The sequence below is a fragment of the Zingiber officinale genome, chromosome 8A, assembly GCF_018446385.1.
Source record: "Zingiber officinale cultivar Zhangliang chromosome 8A, Zo_v1.1, whole genome shotgun sequence".
Lineage (NCBI taxonomy): Eukaryota > Viridiplantae > Streptophyta > Magnoliopsida > Zingiberales > Zingiberaceae > Zingiber > Zingiber officinale.
In genome coordinates, this window is record NC_056000.1 from 34,819,693 (window position 1) to 34,834,669 (window position 14,977).

Sequence of the window (14,977 nt, forward strand, 5' to 3'; positions counted from 1 at the left end):
TAATTTGGAAAGGATATTTCCACCCTCATTTTTTGATTCCATGGAACATCTTTTGGTTCACTTGCCATATGAGGCTAGAGTTGGAGGACCTGTCCATTTTCGATGGATGTATCCATTTGAAAGGTAAAATTTTCATCTGCTATATTCCGACAAATTGAATGTATCAAAATATACTCATTTTATTATAAAATTAATCTAATATAATTTGTTTTATTGCAATCAGATTCTTATATCATTTGAAGAAAAAAATCAAAAATAAGGCACATGTTGAAGCATCTATTGTTAATGCATATATTGTGGAGGAGGTAACAACTTTTGCTTCATATTATTTTGAGCCTCATGTTCAAAGCAAACGACAGAGACCAAGAAGAAATGATGAAGGTCCAATTGATCCCAATATAAACTCATTCTTAATTTTTAACTATCTTGGTCGACCAAGTGGAACATGTAAGGAGAGATACTTAACTGGTCAAGAATGGCAGGCAGCTCATACATATATTTTACTGAATTGTCCAGAAGTATCGTCACATTATGAGTTAGTATATATTTGTAATTTTTTTTTTCTTATGTCGCAACTTTTAGTGTTATAATTTAACTTTTTTATCGTAGGATTTTTGAAAATTTATATTCTGGCTTATCACCACAAGAGTTTGATCGCTTATGCGAAGAAGAATTTGCATCATGGTTCAAATCATTTGTAAGTAGTCAATTTAAATTTGAATTTAATATGAATGTTTGTAATAATTGTCAAATTTGAATTTAGGTTCATGATAATCAAACTCAGATTGAGCAAGAATTGCTTATCCATCTAGCATGGGGTCCGAAAGCAATGGTACGCACATGGCCAATGTATTTCATAAATGGATATAATTTTCATATTCAAGAATATGGAATGGGAAAGAGTACGATGAATAGTGGAGTTTGTGTTAAGTCATCAAATGATGGAGATGCAAGAAATGATTTCTATGGCTTATTGGATGAAATTATAGAGGTAGCATACCCTGGCCCAGAAATGCGAGTTATTCTATTCAAGTGTCGCTGGTTTGACCCTATCAAAGGGATGAAGGTGCATCCACAATATAATTTGGTTGAAATAAATCATAAAAGATTTTATAAAAAATATGAACCATTTGTGTTGGCACAACAAGCAATTCAAGTATTCTATGCTTCATATCCTAGTTTGAAACGTGACAAAATTGATTGGTGGGCTGTGTGTAAAACGAAGGCACGGAAAAAAATTGAGGAACATTGGGAGGACATTGCTTATCAACAAGAGGAAGTTACTAATACATTTCATATAGAAGAATATATTATTCCAACGTTACAAGATCCTACCGGAATAGTGATAAATGTGGATACAACTGAAATTGATGATGATGAGGAGGAGGAGGAGGAGGAGGAGGAGGAGGAAGATGCGGACGAGGAGGAGGAGGAGGAGGAGGAGGAGGATGAAGACTTTGAGTTTTTATAATGAGTAAGTTTTTATATTTTATTTTCATATATTATACTACTTTATTAAGAATAAATTTATTTTCAATTTGTAATTCCTAACTCATAGCTCAATTAGTTTATTTGTCTCAAATATATACAAAACTATTTCATTTTTAAAGTTATATATCTTATTTGTTAATACTCTGTATTTTTTATAGATAATTACAAGTTATATCTTATCGTCTTCTCGGGAGTTCGTGGATTCACTTTTTTCTTAGCAAATATGGTAAGTTCTTTGGTTTCATATTATTTATTATGAAACAAATTTGTATTAAATTTATTATTTGTTTGAATATTCAGAATCTCTTTCGACGAGGTGGTCGTAGACGGAGGCCTCAGCATACACCACCTACAGACACTGTATCTACACCCCCACCTAATCAAGCTGACACTGCAGGACCGTCGCATACACCTTCAACAATACCTTCCTGTGCACCATCGCCTTCCCCTTCCCCTTCGGCTGTACCTTCACCGATCGAGTCCCCAGCAGCCTCTTCCATTCCTTCCCGACATTCGATTGCAGAGAGGCCAGACACTCGAGAGTCTATAGCCCCTTGTGGAGATTCGTAAGTAAAATTAAAATATTTTATTTTATCAATTTCCATAATTCTTTAACATGCTTTTTTTTATAAATTATAATAGGTTCGATAATTCTGTCCATGTTATTCACGAGATTAATAGAATCGTGAATAACCATTGGAGAGGGGACTCGATGAGTTATACTAGCACTCCAGTACCGACTAGAGAGTTATGGTGGAGTGAATTTAAGGTATCTCATTTATTTTATATCTTAAATGAAAGTAAACATATAAATAATTATTTTTTTTCTATTACAGCGATCATTCACTTGGGACATGAATGATGACATGGAAATAAGAAGGATTTTCATGAAAAAATGTGGCGATCACATTCGTCATGTACTCAATCATGCGAAGTCAAAGGGGAAAAAACCACCATTCATTACTGAGGAAAACTGGATAAAGATTACCAATTATTGGGAAAGTGAGGAGTTTAAAACAAGAAGTCACCAGAATAAAACTAATCAATCTTTTAATTCTGGAGACATGTCTGCTACATATGCGGGAGGATCTATCAATATTGATGAGCATAGACGCAGATTGGTAATTTCTTAACACTCCTATTATTTTCTTACTCTATTTAACACTATTTGATTTTCTTTAATCATCTTTTTTAGTCCAAAGAACTAGGAAAGGAGCCTACATTTATAGAAACTTTCACCCGCACCTTTCAGAAAAAAGATAAGACTTGGAGCGGGGGCAGAGCTAGAGCAATCAAGGTTTGAATAAATTTTTGATCTAAATTTATACCTTAGATTCTATTATTAATGTACCCACTATAATAACTTAATGTTATTATAATTATAAATTATTTTTTATTACAATACAGGAGAAATATGATGAACTAGAGGTAGCACAAAGATGTTCTGGTTCTACTAGTGCAGATATGGAGGGGTCTGAGCCATCTGTTGGTACTGATTTAAATTTATGGCTACAAGCGAGTGGAGGATCAAAAAAAGGAGGAAAGATATTTGGAATGGGTTCTTTGAGCAGAATCCATAGAGTTGGCCGTATTTCTTCCTCCTCCTCACAGACCCAGCAGATGACCCACTTGACTGAAGAGGTTTCACAGTTGAAGGATATTTTAAATGAAAGGGATGAAGAAATGAGACAAATGCGCCAAAATCAAGAATTGATTTTACGACATTTCAAGTTAATTTCTGCTCCAAGTGAAAATCCTCCCGGTGACGGTGACGATGGTGATCATGATGATGGCGATGGTGGTGAATCTTAGTTAAATTATTGTAAGTTTTATATTAGATTTTTTTTTACACTTATTGTTATAGTTTCTTTTAAATTTTTACTTTACCTTGCTACTTTGCATTTTATGCCATGTTTTATATTTTTGATCTGTCTATTACTAATCTATGCAATTTAGTTATATACGTGTCAATAATTTTATTATGTTATAAACATTTGATACATGTATTTTTGATTACATAAGGATTTTTTTGCTATCTAAGTCTTTGATCTATTATGATAACCATGTATTAAGACCATATCTCTAGATTTATTTGGTTAATCTTATTTTATTTTCTTACTTCTTCTAGCTATGAAACTCCACTGTTTATGTTGAAGTGATCTTCTAATATTTATTGGGTTTTGTGCAAAGTTGAAGCTTGCCTTGAAGAGATGAAAGGAAAGGTAATGTCATAATGTAAGTAAACTTATTTCCCACTTTGGTTAATTTGTTTACCCCTCTATTATCTTTAAGAGAATGATCAAGATTTCCTTGTAGCCATTAGGAATCACAAGGATATTTAAAGAATGAGACAAGCAAAGATAAAAGTAAAGATTTCCTTGTTTTTCTTATGCGGTCTTGTGTTTTCATTGAGAGACTCCAATCTATTTTTAATTTTTTTTAAAATTATAATCAAAAATCAAAACTCAACTCTACCATTTATGTGATAAATTCAAACACTATATAGCTACTTACTAATTATCAGTAGGATTAACATTTATTATACAAATTTATAATAACTTTAGTTTAATTTTATTGATTATATTAATTAGAATCCATTACTCATTAGAATTTCCTATTTTCCATGTAAACAATGCTTTACTCTTTGAGTTGATAGTAAGAGAGATGTACGTGAGGGAGGGAGATCCAAAATAAATGAAGTGCAAGTTTGTATAATAAACATCTTCAAAATGGAAAATAATCAATAAACTCCTCATAATGATCATTCCCCTTCTTTCATTTGAGCTATGTTGTGAAAATTGTACTAGCTTTTATTAGGCATATAGTGAATCTAGATTGCCTTAGTTAATAGATAAGAAATAACTCCTTAGCTCCAGGAAGATTCTAGCATGAACAAAGTATGACTTGTTTATGTCCTAAGCATTAATTGTAAATGTTTATGTTTGCATGGATTAAACATAAACTAGATCAGTGAAACATACCATAAGTTGGATTAAAGTGATCAACTAGCTTGGTATCCAAACCCAGTTAGAAACTAAAATATGTGAAAGTATATATATGTAGATGTGAGCACATATGATAGGATGAAGCATTAGATATGCACATGTAGGTACAGGTCGAAATTGTATTACCAATTGTATTTCTAATTGGTAATACAACTACCAATTGTATTTCTAATTTTCATTTATGTTGTAGTTAATTTTCTTTATTATAGAATCGTTAATTTTCTTAGTTTTTTTTAAAACAAGACAATATTTAACTTGTTAGTTGCATAAGTTTTAGATGTCTTATTTCAATATGATATCATTGATGTATGTTTTAGATCTATATATATATTGTTATAAATGTTAGTTATTCATTTGTAATTTGATGTAGGAAAAGGAGAACGAAGCATGGAAGAAGGTGCATGAAGCTCCCGGAGCATAACGATTAGTATTTTATTTTATGCTTAGATGTATTTGTTATTTGGATTATGAGTTGTTGAACCAAACTAGTTCTTGTTTTCATGTGTAAATATGATGTTTGTTGAATTGATATATTTGAATGTTAGTTTGGATGTGTAAATATTATGAGTTGATATATTTGTATGTAGTTTGGATGTGTATAAATATGATGTGTGTTGAAGTTTGGTATAAATATTTGAATGTTTGGATGTTTGTTGTTTGAATGTTTGTTTGGATGTGTATAAATATTTGAATGTATTTGATATGTAAAATAGGATGAAGAAATGAAAAATGTTTGGTTGCTGGTTATTGTATTTTGGGACAAATTTTGGGACGAATTTGAGTTCGTTCCAAATTTGGGACGAACCCGATTTTGTCCCTAATTTGGGACGAATCTAAAGTTCGTCCCTAATTTGGGACGAATCTAAAGTTCGTCCCTAATTTGGGACGAAATTTGGGTTCGTTCCAAAATCTGATTTATTTTGATTTACCAAATTTTAGGGATAATTCGGGACGAAATATGGTTCGTCCCGAATTCGGGACGAATTTTTTTCGTCCCGAATTCGGGTCGAATATTTTTCGTCCCGAATTCGGGACGAATATCTGTTCCTCCCGAATTTGGGACGAATATCTGTTCGTCCCGAATTTGGGACGAATAATTTCGTCCCGAAATTGAATGAACCGGGAACTCGAATTTTGGGACGAACTGAAATTCATCCCAAATTTGGAACAAACCAGAATTTGTCCCTAATTTGGGACGAAAATCTAATTTCGTCCCAAATTTGAAGACACTATACAGTGTAGATTTGCAACAAAATTTGTGACGAAAATTGTAGTTCGTTGCTAAATTTGGGACGAATATTTTATTTTCGTTGCAAAATGTGGCAACGACTAATTTGCGACGAATATATTTTCGTCACAAAATTTGTCGCAAAAAATTTTGCGACGAAAATTTTGGGAAAATTCGTCCCTAAATTTGTCCCTAAATTACAGTTTTTTTGTTGTGTGCGTCTATATATATATATATATATAACAAAAAAAATCAAACAAATAAAAAAAATGAAAATGGTACCAACACGAACGACGTCCACGTGCCATGGTCCAGAGCATAAATGTTTCGTGTGTGTGTGTATATACATGTTACCCCGCACAATGCGCGTGTGCAACGTGCGTGGGTGTCTCTCATGCAGGGAGGCGCCCCGATCATTGGAAGTGTTTCTGTGTGTGAGAGGCACCCACGTGCATTGTGAAAGATATCAACGTTGTGTGTATATATATATATAACATTATAGTAGTTATAATTTATACATGCTACAATATGAATAATTCGCGTCGCTAGTCGTCCGAGATTCAGTGTTATTTGGTTTATCACTTTTTTTACAATATGAATACTTCATTTTTAGTCAATATTATATTATAATAGCTATGAATGGTAACTGTTACAATATACACACTTCATAATACAACTTCATCTCTGATCAATATTAATCATATTATATTGCATCAGTTACGAGATCTAACTGTTATACATTCGTAGCACATATGATCTCGTAACTACTATAAGTTTATAATTATAACAATTATGGATCATAGTTATTACAATAGTATAAAAAAAATAAAAAAATAGGCTTATGTGGATGTGACATTCTTTTGATAATAAATAATAAAAAATGAAATATCCTTTTAATTTTGATGCTCGTTTGATTGAAGAAAAATTATGGGTGTAGGACCTTATGTTTGGGATAATGTTGACAATGTAACACAATTTAACTTAGAATATAAACATCCTAAACAAATGTCACAATGCAACTTAAATAGGCAAATAAATTATTCTTTCTATCTTACATAATTTAACTTTGTTAATTAATATATATTTTTTATAATATATAATAAATTGGTATTAGGTCAGTTTTGTTTCATATGAATAGACTTCACCCTATGGACCCTACTAATCTCTAATTTCGATTTTATATATTTGTATATATTATCCCTCCATCATTTTTCTTTATCTTTCCAACTCAATCAATCTCTAGTTTAGAAACCATGAAGTCATGTACTGAATTAATTGAGTCGAGAATCTCTTATCTCTTATCGTTATCTATCTATCCATCTAACTTGTTGCATGTGTTTGGTAGGGTTTTTGTCGCGACTTAGGACATGGATTGAAACCCAACGTAATTTCTCATTTTAGTTAGGTTTGTTTAATGATGCATATACATGTTTATTTGTGAACTTATAATGCTTAAAGGAAGAATATCGTCTTACTTGCAATCTATTCATCAATTTATAGCGATTCAATAGTTGATGAGACATCGAAATCCTTTTATGAAGATAACAATCGAAGGAAAATCTAGCATCAAGAAAGCGAGATGGGTGGGTGCTTAATTGGCTTTTGGAAAAAAGGTGAAAGGGTCTTTGTCTCTATAATAGGTGTTTATGAACTCGTTTGATAGGCAGTTGGATGGAGGATAAAGTTTACGGTTGATAGATCGTATGAACGAGCTAGAGATAATCATTGATTCGATGCAATCTTGTCGGCAAAGAATCTTAAGTACTATTGTTGAGTCAACATGAATAGCAAATCTGAAAACGATCGAGAGATTATAGAGTTGCTTGCTTCGCCTTTAGGTCATGATATTTTAATCAATCAATCAAAACTTCATAGTATCTAAATGTAAAGTGAAGTACCTGTTGTTGTAGATTGAGAGCACTAATACAGTAATATATTTGTACTAAAATAGTAAGCATGTAATGAACAGATAAACAAAAGAGTAAGGTACAGAAATCGTTATCCTCCGATTGAAGCGTCAGCGTGTCGACTGTCTTTAGAGAATATATTGCCGCCCACGGTGCAGAGGCTCTCCGGTAAAATTCTCCCAACCACTTGCGTCGTCCGTAGGTGCACTCCAAAACAGACGTTGCACTCGGACCCAACACACGAACGACGAACAGAGGCGCAACATTTATCCACTCTGAAGCACTGCTTCACCAAAAACAAATCAGACCGCCTGCAAGCATGAGACCCACGAGCTGAAGATTTGCCCGGTTTATGGATTTCCAACTCGAATCCTTGAAATCACTGTCCGCGCATACATGTAGGTCTCCTTAAGTTTGCTAAGTAAGGATGGAAGGATTCCATATATAAGGTTTTCTAACTTTCTTGACTTAGCAATATGGGACTAAATGCATACACATATGCATTAACAAAAAATAAGAAAAATAGTTTGAATTAAATTACAGAACTCAACAGTACCATCATGATTAAACAAACTCAATCAAGTCTCTAATCCTAAACACATATTCAATACTGACCATAGGTCGAGCAATGGTCCATAATCACATTTCTATGTCTCATACATTAATAGTGAGACAAGGCCATCATTAATAGTGAGACAAGGCCATCAAACTCCAAGGTCGATCTTTCAAGTAGTTAACGTTCTAAGTTGACTGTTTATCTCTTACTCCATCCATTTTGTTTTATAATAAAAGATTATTATATTCACTTCAGATGTTCTCGTCTCCAATTTATATAAGTGAAGATAAATCACAAAGTATACTCTATCCATCCTCAGAGGTAGCTCACTTATCGTCCATATTATACTGTTATGGTCAAGTTTGCTTGATTATACTGCCCATTGTGGTTCAAATACATTAGGATTGTTAAAAATTTTGGGCAAAAAAAATCAAAAGAGCATTTTTTTTTTATAGGAATTGTTAAAATGTTGCTCCTCTTTCATTTATGAGAACATTTTAGTAAGTGAGTTGGACTGAGATACAGGAAGATCTAGTAGGTCGGTTGAATCGAGGGCAAGAAGATCTAGTAGGTCGAGGATCGAACGTCAAATGGATAGACTTTTCGCATGAGTGGGGGTCTGTGAACCTTTGTTTGCGGGGGATTTGTTAAGGTTGTAAGATTGTAAACAAAGTCCCATATTGAAAACACATGAAAAAAATCATGAGTTTAAAAGAGAAAGATATCTTCATTGGTATAAGGTCTTTGTCTAAAGACCTTGGTCCAAATTTTTATTATTCACGTATCACAAACGTACAAGCGATAATATTTTTTTCTCTTTCTTTTTCTGATATTTGTATTTTACGTATCACAGTAATGTTATTAGGAATTCAGAATTTATATCAAATAAGGGTCCTCTTGTTGAGATGATGGTATTGTTGGTGCGTGTTGCACTAACGGTCTAACTCAAGTTTTGATGAATGATAAAGTAAGTTAAGTTAGGTTTATTGTGATCTAACAAATTAACCAAGTGTGCAGGAGAAGTCCAGATAGGTCGAAGGACTGACTGGATATCTGGCAAGAAATCCAGCTAGGTTGACGAGCTGACCGGATAGTTGGTACGAAATCCAGCTAAGTCGATGGACTAACCGAATAGCTGGTACAAAGTCTAGATAAGTCGACGGACTAACTGAATATTTGGCACAAAGTCCAGCTAGGTCAACGGCCCGATCGGATAGCTGACACGAAGTTCAGACAGGTCGATGGGCTGACCAGATGTCTGGCAAAATGGTAAGTTAAGGTAAGTCACTGGAGGGGAGTGACTTTGTTGAGGACGTATTCCCCATTTGAGGGAACAATAGGCGTCAATCCAACTTAGATCCATATTGAAAACTTAAGTTGAGATCTTGACTAGATTCTGGTCTCGAGGAGATAGAATCTAATTACTACTCTATTTGTCATATTGTGCTTTGTTTTGCAGGGTAGTATAATTTTTATTTGCATCGGACTAACTTTTTCTTATAATAAAAAGGGTTGTTGGAAAAGGGGGTCCAAGCACCCGAAGCTAGTCCGAGCGCCCGGAGCTGGTTCGGGCACCCGAAAGGGATTCGAATGCCTGGAAGGGATCCGGACGCTCAGAATACTCGAAGCTTATCTCGTCGCCAGTGTGGAGTGCATTGATTGGTTGGTCGACATCACAGTCCAGGCACTCGGAAGGGGTCCGGGCGCCTGGAACTGCTTATATAAGCAGACTTCCACCAAGAGTCAAACACAACTTCTTCTATGATTGTTCTATTGTGCGTTACTCTAAAGACGCTCTTGCGACACTACGAAGCTCCTTCGACAACTTGTGACTCAGTTTCATTTTCCTTGTTATCAGTATTTTTTATAGTTTATGTACTAAATTGTGTAATACTTTTTGCAAATTATTAGTGATTGCCCAACAAAAGCACTCTCACGTGTGGACCTTGGAATAGGAGTCAACGAAGACTCTGAACCAAGTAAAACTGGTTTGTTAGCATTGCTTCAATTTTTCTCTTCCGCTGCATACTTGATTTCTGCTTCGATTTTTGACGAACGATAGGCACCACCCCCCCTTCTAACATTTCTTTACGATCCAACAAGTGGTATCAGAGCAGGTACCACTCTGATTTGGTGCAACCACCAATCAGGAAAAGGGTCAAAAGTTATGGCCTTTAAAAATTTGCTACGTCGAAACTTCCTCGTTTCATGCCAGCTCCCTGTTGGACTTATGACCGCCAAGTGTCCGGTCAACCTTTGACCCACTTGGACTTTCTTTTTATCAACTCTCATTGGACTTTCTTTTCTCTTGTCTAACCTCAGTTAAAACTTTCCTTTGTCTAACTACAGTTAGGATTTTACCTTTACTAACGTGCGATCCTCCTTGACTCACTTGGACTTTCCTTTATCTAACCGTAATTAGAACTTTCCTTTGCCTAACCCTTGAGTTAGGACTTTACCTTGCCTAACTTCCAGTTAGGATTTTCTAGTCAAGTATCCGATCTTCCATGACTTACTTGACTTTTCTCACACATATTGTCAAATATTTGATCAACTTTAATCTACTTGACCTCTTTTTCGCATATTATCCAAAAATTGAAAGTTAAGCTTGAATCTATTCGAGTTTAGTTAAATTTGTCAACCTTAATCCGAAAATAATTACACCAACAATCTCCCAACATGATTTGTATTTAACAGTAGGTTAGACTAGGTTAGTTTACTTGTTTTCCAATTTTATAAGTCTATTTACATTTGTAGTTTAGTTTCCTTAATTCTATATTCAATGCAAGTAGGTGATAAATTTCATTAAATGCTTGGTTTCCTTAATTTCTTGTTCTTCTTTAATTCGTTAAGATCATAGTTTAGGTTAGATAGGTTGTCTTTGTTAATCGACTTTACCATTAGAACTAAAATCCAAAATCTCAAACCAATAACAATTCAATCCTAATATTAGAATTCACTATCTACATTCCTTGTGAGACATGATATGGGTCATTCCTTATGCTATATTAGTGTAGTGGGGCTTCGATACTTAATTGGTTATAAACGCGTCACGACAAAATGTTCTATCAAATTGGCAATGTTGTTGGGGAGCGTAGAGGTGTTTGATAATTTTATGATTATTTTCTATTTTTACATAAAAAAATTTGAATTTTTATTGTTGTTGAGTGTTTTAATATTTAGACGTCCATATGTTTGATCTTATATATTCGTATGTCTTCTGAACCTATTTTCTAGTGTTTTACTATAAGAATAGAAAATTTCTTAAACATGGATCCATATTATCAACATTTTTAAGGTAGGATAGAGAGTCAATACAATCAGCCTAAACAACCTCAATACTACCATCCCGACCCTCATTATTATCAACCTCAGACTCAATGTTATCAGCGTGAACTTCAATATTACCCACCTATAGAGAAGTAGAATAGGCATGAAACATTTTCAAATACCTATAATTCTAATTGGATGGATCAGTCACATTTCAGCTATGAAAGTACACAAAGTCATTTCACTAAGCCATAGCCAATATATCAAAATCCATAGGGATTTTCGGATGATCTTTTACTACATGGTCACATCTAGTCCAATCAGATTGTGTCAGTTCCCTAGGGAACATTTCAAGAGTTCAGTGAAAAAGCTCATACCCCTAGTACCCCTAGTTAACTAGAAGGGTAAGATCTGAAGAAGTTTTTACGGCAAATGATAGAACAATAAACATCTTATCATGTCTAAGCAAAACAAGAAGATGTTGAAAATCAAGTCGGAAATTGCAAATAGATCAAATTGTAGCATCCATCGTCCAGTAACAAACACAAGTTTTCAGTTAGCTTTCCTTAAAGGTCATTCCGACTGGTATCGAGTGTTGGAGGAGATGGATTATAGAACTTTTAACAGTTCTAATTTTGAAGCTTTACATGACTCTCGTCTAGTTTTTGTATTGTGATAAAATAGTTATAGTTGATTCTAACTCTGCTAATATTGTTGTTGTAGATTATGTTGATGATGCAGATGTTCTTGATGATAAGAAGTCTATTGAACCTAACTATGCATTTGTTGATAAGGAGAGTATAGAAACTTGTGCTGTGGAGACAACCCAGGAATCACTTCCTTTAGTTGTAGAGTCAGAATCAGAGCCAAACCGAGAGGAGTCTTAGTCGCTATTTTAGAACCTCCAAATACCTTCTAGCATTATAAGGTTATTATTTTTTTTCTAATTTTTTTTTAGAAAATCTCATGGAGTTATCTAACATTGATTTTATTAGATGTAATACATTTTTCGATACATTTTTCGATACATTTTGTGTAGAAAATAATTGTATTTCATTTTTTTCTTACTCCGTATGCTGTGGAAGGTGTTTGCTAGCTGTTCGTAGTCTTGTAAGTTTTTTAAGCTTCTGGAGTGGCTGCTGCAACTGAACCACCTTCGACCTCCGGAAAAGATTCTTCACAGATCATAGGATAATGAGGGTGATCTTAAATTCAACTCGTAGCATTCCACTTCCATAGTGAATTTCACATTTGAACGCCTCCAGCCACCTGGAGGAACCATGAGACTCTGATGAAGAAAAGAGTGGCACATTATAATTACATTGGGACAGCTCTCTCCTCTACTCATTATCATTCCACTACTCTCCTCTACTCAGGATCATTCCATTTCTGGCGGGCTTTTACTTCTGAATGTTTACAACCTGAAGCTTTTGCTCCATCTCTGGGAACATCTGATTCTCTATTCATTTAGATGAATCAGTGGATTTAGGAAGATTTTACGGGAGCAAGGAAAGTATGCACCGTGAGGCCCAGCAATCCGACCTGCGCCGACAAGTCATCGCCGGCCTTACTCTGCACGTCGAACGACGGCGGTAGCGGCTGCGGTAATCCGGCGACGTTTCCAGTTCAGGAAGTACCGGAAGGAACTCGGCGGCGCCGTCGGTAGTGGGAAGAGCGGGCCCGATTTTATCCCGCGACAGGATCGACGAGTCTGGGAAGGCGACAGTAGTAGCCGTCGGAGAAGAAAGAACGAATGGTGGCGTCGAATTAGGAGTGGCTGTCGACGGCGTCGAGGTCGAGAAGATTGGGAAGAACCTAATCCAGTAGAAACAAAACAAAAGATCAAAGACGATGATTCGAGGAAATCGAAAATAAATAAAACAAAGGAGAAATTTTACCAGAATTATCGAAAGACGATGAATCAAGGAAATCGAAAATGAAAAAAAAAAGAAGGAAATTTTACCATTCTCGAAGAAAAAAGACGATGATTCGAAGAAATCGGAAATGAAAACAAGGAGGAAACATTACCATTTTCGAAGAAAAAAGAGAGGAATTCTTGAAAGAAGATGATTCGAGGAAATCGAAATGAAAACAAGGAAGAAATTTTACCATTTTCGAAGGAAAACAGAGAGGAATTCTTGAAAGAAGATGACTCGAGGAAATCGAAAATGAAAACAAGGATTTTTTTAAAAAAAATTTTTTATCATTTTCGAAGAAAAAAGACGATGATTCGAAGAAATCGAAAATGAAAACAAGGAGGAAATTTTATCAGAATTCTTGAAAGACCATGATTCGAGGAAATAGAAAATGAAAACAAGAAGGAAATTTTACCATTTCGAAGAAAAAAAGAGAGAAATTATTGAAAGACGATGATTCGAGCAAATTAAAAATGAAAACAAGGAGGAAATTTTACCATTTTCCAAGAAAAAAAGAGAAATTTTTGAAAGATGATGATTCGAGCAAATCAAAAATAAAAACTAGGAGGAAATTTCACCATTTCCGAAGAAAAAACAGAGAGAAAATTTCTTGAAAGATCTCCAAAACGGCCGGCGGCGAGACAACCCTAGAGTTTGACATAATAACTAAAGAGAGAATTATATACAGCCGTTGATCGAAATGTTGGACGATAACCTGATCTGATCCCGTCCGTTGAAAAATAATGAATCGGCCGTTGATCGGTACCTTAAATTAGATCTCGTCTGTTTAATAAAAAATTGTTTAACTAAAGAGAGAATTATATATAGCCGTTGATCGAAATGTTTAACGATAACCTGATCTGATATCGTCCGTTGAAAAAATAATGATCCGGCCGTTGATCGGTACCTTGAATTAGAACTCGTCCGTTTAATAAAAAACCTGTTGAGAGTGGGATTTGAACCATTTCGAAGAAAAAACAGAGAGAAAATTTCTTGAAAGATCTCCAAAACGGCCGGCGGCGAGACAACCCTAGAGTTTGACATAATAACTAAAGAGAGAATTATATACAGCCGTTGATCGAAATGTTGGACGATAACCTGATCTGATCCCGTCCGTTGAAAAATAATGAATCGGCCGTTGATCGGTACCTTAAATTAGATCTCGTCTGTTTAATAAAAAATTGTTTAACTAAAGAGAGAATTATATATAGCCGTTGATCGAAATGTTTAACGATAACCTGATCTGATATCGTCCGTTGAAAAAATAATGATCCGGCCGTTGATCGGTACCTTGAATTAGAACTCGTCCGTTTAATAAAAAACCTGTTGAGAGTGGGATTTGAACCCACGCCCTTTCGGACCAGAACCTTAATCTGGCGCCTTAGACCAACTCGGCCATCTCAACATTGATATTATACTCAATAGACTTTTAAAATTATTTTGTTTCTTATCTTACTTTAAACAACAATTTAATCCTTTGGTATAAAGAAAGAATAATCTTCGCAGTTTGTTCCAAGTCATTTTTCTATTTACACTTATACTTCTACCTCCCCTAATTGCACTAAGAACAAAACTTCAAACCTTGCTTTCTTGCTTTCATATGT

At 34.6% G+C, this 14,977-nt stretch overlaps 1 protein-coding gene, 1 long non-coding RNA gene and 1 other non-coding gene across 3 annotated transcripts; 1 reads left to right on the forward strand and 2 right to left on the reverse strand.

The window, feature by feature from the left end:
* The first annotated feature begins 907 nt into the window (after window positions 1-907).
* On the forward strand, window positions 908-12,344 carry LOC122010680. The gene is made up of 8 exons (XM_042567184.1): window positions 908-1,034; window positions 1,650-1,717; window positions 1,792-2,057; window positions 2,134-2,260; window positions 2,328-2,612; window positions 2,687-2,788; window positions 2,899-3,292; window positions 12,181-12,344. Exons 1-8 carry the CDS (start codon window positions 908-910, stop codon window positions 12,342-12,344), a joined length of 1,533 nt encoding a protein of 510 aa, XP_042423118.1.
* Window positions 12,345-12,658: 314 nt separating this feature from the next.
* Window positions 12,659-14,616, reverse strand: LOC122008423. The gene is made up of 2 exons (XR_006119283.1): window positions 13,952-14,616; window positions 12,659-13,272 (listed from the first exon to the last, which is right to left on the reverse strand). It is a non-coding gene; the product is annotated as an uncharacterized LOC122008423 (long non-coding RNA).
* Window positions 14,617-14,697: 81 nt separating this feature from the next.
* Window positions 14,698-14,778, reverse strand: TRNAL-AAG. Its single transcript has one exon. It is a non-coding gene; the product is annotated as a tRNA-Leu (tRNA).
* Window positions 14,779-14,977: the final 199 nt, after the last annotated feature.

Coding starts and splice junctions, on each gene's coding strand:
- LOC122010680 (XM_042567184.1), top strand. CDS start 908: ATGAATAGTGGAGTTTGTGTTAAGTCATCAAATGATGGAGATGCAAGA. Junction 2,058..2,133: donor ATAGCCCCTTGTGGAGATTC/GTAAGTAAAATT, acceptor AAATTATAATAG/GTTCGATAATTCTGTCCATG. Junction 3,293..12,180: donor TCATGATGATGGCGATGGTG/GTGAATCTTAGT, acceptor TTGTTGTTGTAG/ATTATGTTGATGATGCAGAT.